The 1,930-nt window shown below is 41.7% G+C and overlaps 1 protein-coding gene across 1 annotated transcript; it reads left to right on the top strand.

Moving 5' to 3' along the window:
- The first annotated feature begins 402 nt into the window (after positions 1–402).
- On the top strand, positions 403–1,662 carry GPR63 (G protein-coupled receptor 63). Its single transcript, XM_009867046.1, has one exon. The coding sequence runs from the start codon at positions 403–405 to the stop codon at positions 1,660–1,662; it is 1,260 nt and encodes a 419-aa protein (XP_009865348.1).
- The last annotated feature ends 268 nt before the right edge of the window (positions 1,663–1,930 follow it).

The raw sequence follows: 1,930 nt of genomic DNA on the forward strand, positions 1-1,930 counted from the left end.
TCCTGGTTATAGCAGGAAAAAGCTTGGTGACTGGGAGTATTGTACAGTATCAGCAAGACTACAGGAGCAGGTTCTATAAGAAAAAAGACTAAATATTGTGAGGCTCCTGTGACTGGTGCTTGAGTAAATTGTGTTGACCTAGAGCGTAAATATGTGTTAAGGATCCTTAATGTTGCTAAGGAAAGCTGAGCAATTGTTTGGTTCCTATTTATTTCAGAGTCTTACTTTGTTTCTTTAAATCTATTTTTTCTTTTTCAGGTGGAAATACTGACATGAATTTAAGAACTTTGATGCTTTCAGACGTTGAATTTTGACTTGTTAAATGACCAGGAATCAGATACTGCCTGAGCAAGATGAAATGCCTTGAAGACCTTTGGTTCTGCTTTCCTTTCTCCTGAAGCAATGGTTTTCTCAGCAATGTTGACGCTGGCCCACTCTGGGACCTCAAATGCTACTTTTATTGTTTATGAAAATGCCTATACGAATTTTACCACTCCCCATTTCTTGCTTCGTAGTGGCACAACACAACCATTGAGATATAGTTCAGGTGCTGTGCTCACCACTGAGAGAAGTACTTTTCTGGTAAATGCTACAGCTATCCTGCCATCTCAAGAAGTTTTCAAGAGCTTGAGTTTGCCACTCCAGATCATTCTTTCTGCTGCTATGATATTTATCCTATTGGTTTCGTTCCTTGGAAACTTCGTTGTCTGCCTCATGGTCTACCAGAAGGCAGCTATGCGATCTGCAATTAATATCCTCTTAGCAAGCCTGGCTTTCGCAGACATGCTGCTGGCAGTGCTGAACATGCCTTTTGCTCTGATAACAATCATTACTACTCAGTGGATTTTTGGGGATATATTTTGCAGAGTCTCTGCCATGTTCTTCTGGCTTTTTGTCATAGAGGGGGTAGCCATTCTTCTGATTATTAGTATTGACCGCTTTCTTATCATAGTTCAGAGGCAAGATAAACTGAACCCTTACCGTGCAAAGATTCTCATTGCGGTTTCCTGGGCGGCGTCCTTTGTCGTTGCTTTTCCGTTATCAGTAGGCAATCCTAATCTGCAGATACCCTCAAGAGCACCTCAGTGTGTTTTTGGCTACTCTACAAGCCCAGGTTACCGAGCCTACGTCATAGTTATCTTGCTAATTTCTTTTTTTATTCCATTCTTAGTAATGCTCTATTCTTTTATGGGCATACTCAACACTGTCCGCCACAATGCGGTTCGTATCCATAGCCACCCTGATAGCATATGCCTCAGCCAGGCCAGCAAACTTGGTCTCATGAGCTTACAGAGACCCTTTCAGATGAATATTGATATGAGCTTTAAAACTCGTGCCTTCACAACCATCTTGATTTTGTTCCTTGTCTTCATAGTCTGTTGGGCACCCTTCACCACTTACAGCCTTATTGCCACATTCAACAGCCACTTCTACTACAAGCACAACTTTTTCGAGATAAGCACTTGGCTCCTTTGGCTCTGCTACCTCAAGTCTGCACTGAACCCACTGATTTACTACTGGAGGATTAAGAAGTTTCATGATGCATGCTTGGACTTGATGCCCAAATATTTCAAGTTTTTGCCACAGCTACCTGGTCACACAAGGCGACGCATTCGACCCAGCGCCATCTATGTGTGCGGGGAGCATCGGTCGGTGGTGTGAAGCTGCGTTTGTCTGACAGTGATTGTTATTTTCTGGGATTATTTGCTTTTTAGCCTTTAGGTTGAATTTTGTTTTGTTTAATATGGCTTCTTCACTGTGGCCGTACCTTACAACTTGATTAAATTTTCCAGTACTCTGTGCAATTTCAGGAGCAAAGATAGAGGGAAAGTTGATGGTTATGCTTGGGTTTACTACCAGAACACAATGTAAAGAAAATAACAAATGTTACCTCTAGGATTCCACGGAAATCCACTTTTAAATGAAAACT

The sequence above is a fragment of the Apaloderma vittatum genome, unplaced genomic scaffold, assembly GCF_000703405.1.
Source record: "Apaloderma vittatum isolate BGI_N311 unplaced genomic scaffold, ASM70340v1 scaffold8533, whole genome shotgun sequence".
Lineage (NCBI taxonomy): Eukaryota > Metazoa > Chordata > Aves > Trogoniformes > Trogonidae > Apaloderma > Apaloderma vittatum.

Coding starts and splice junctions, on each gene's coding strand:
- GPR63 (XM_009867046.1), top strand. CDS start 403: ATGGTTTTCTCAGCAATGTTGACGCTGGCCCACTCTGGGACCTCAAAT.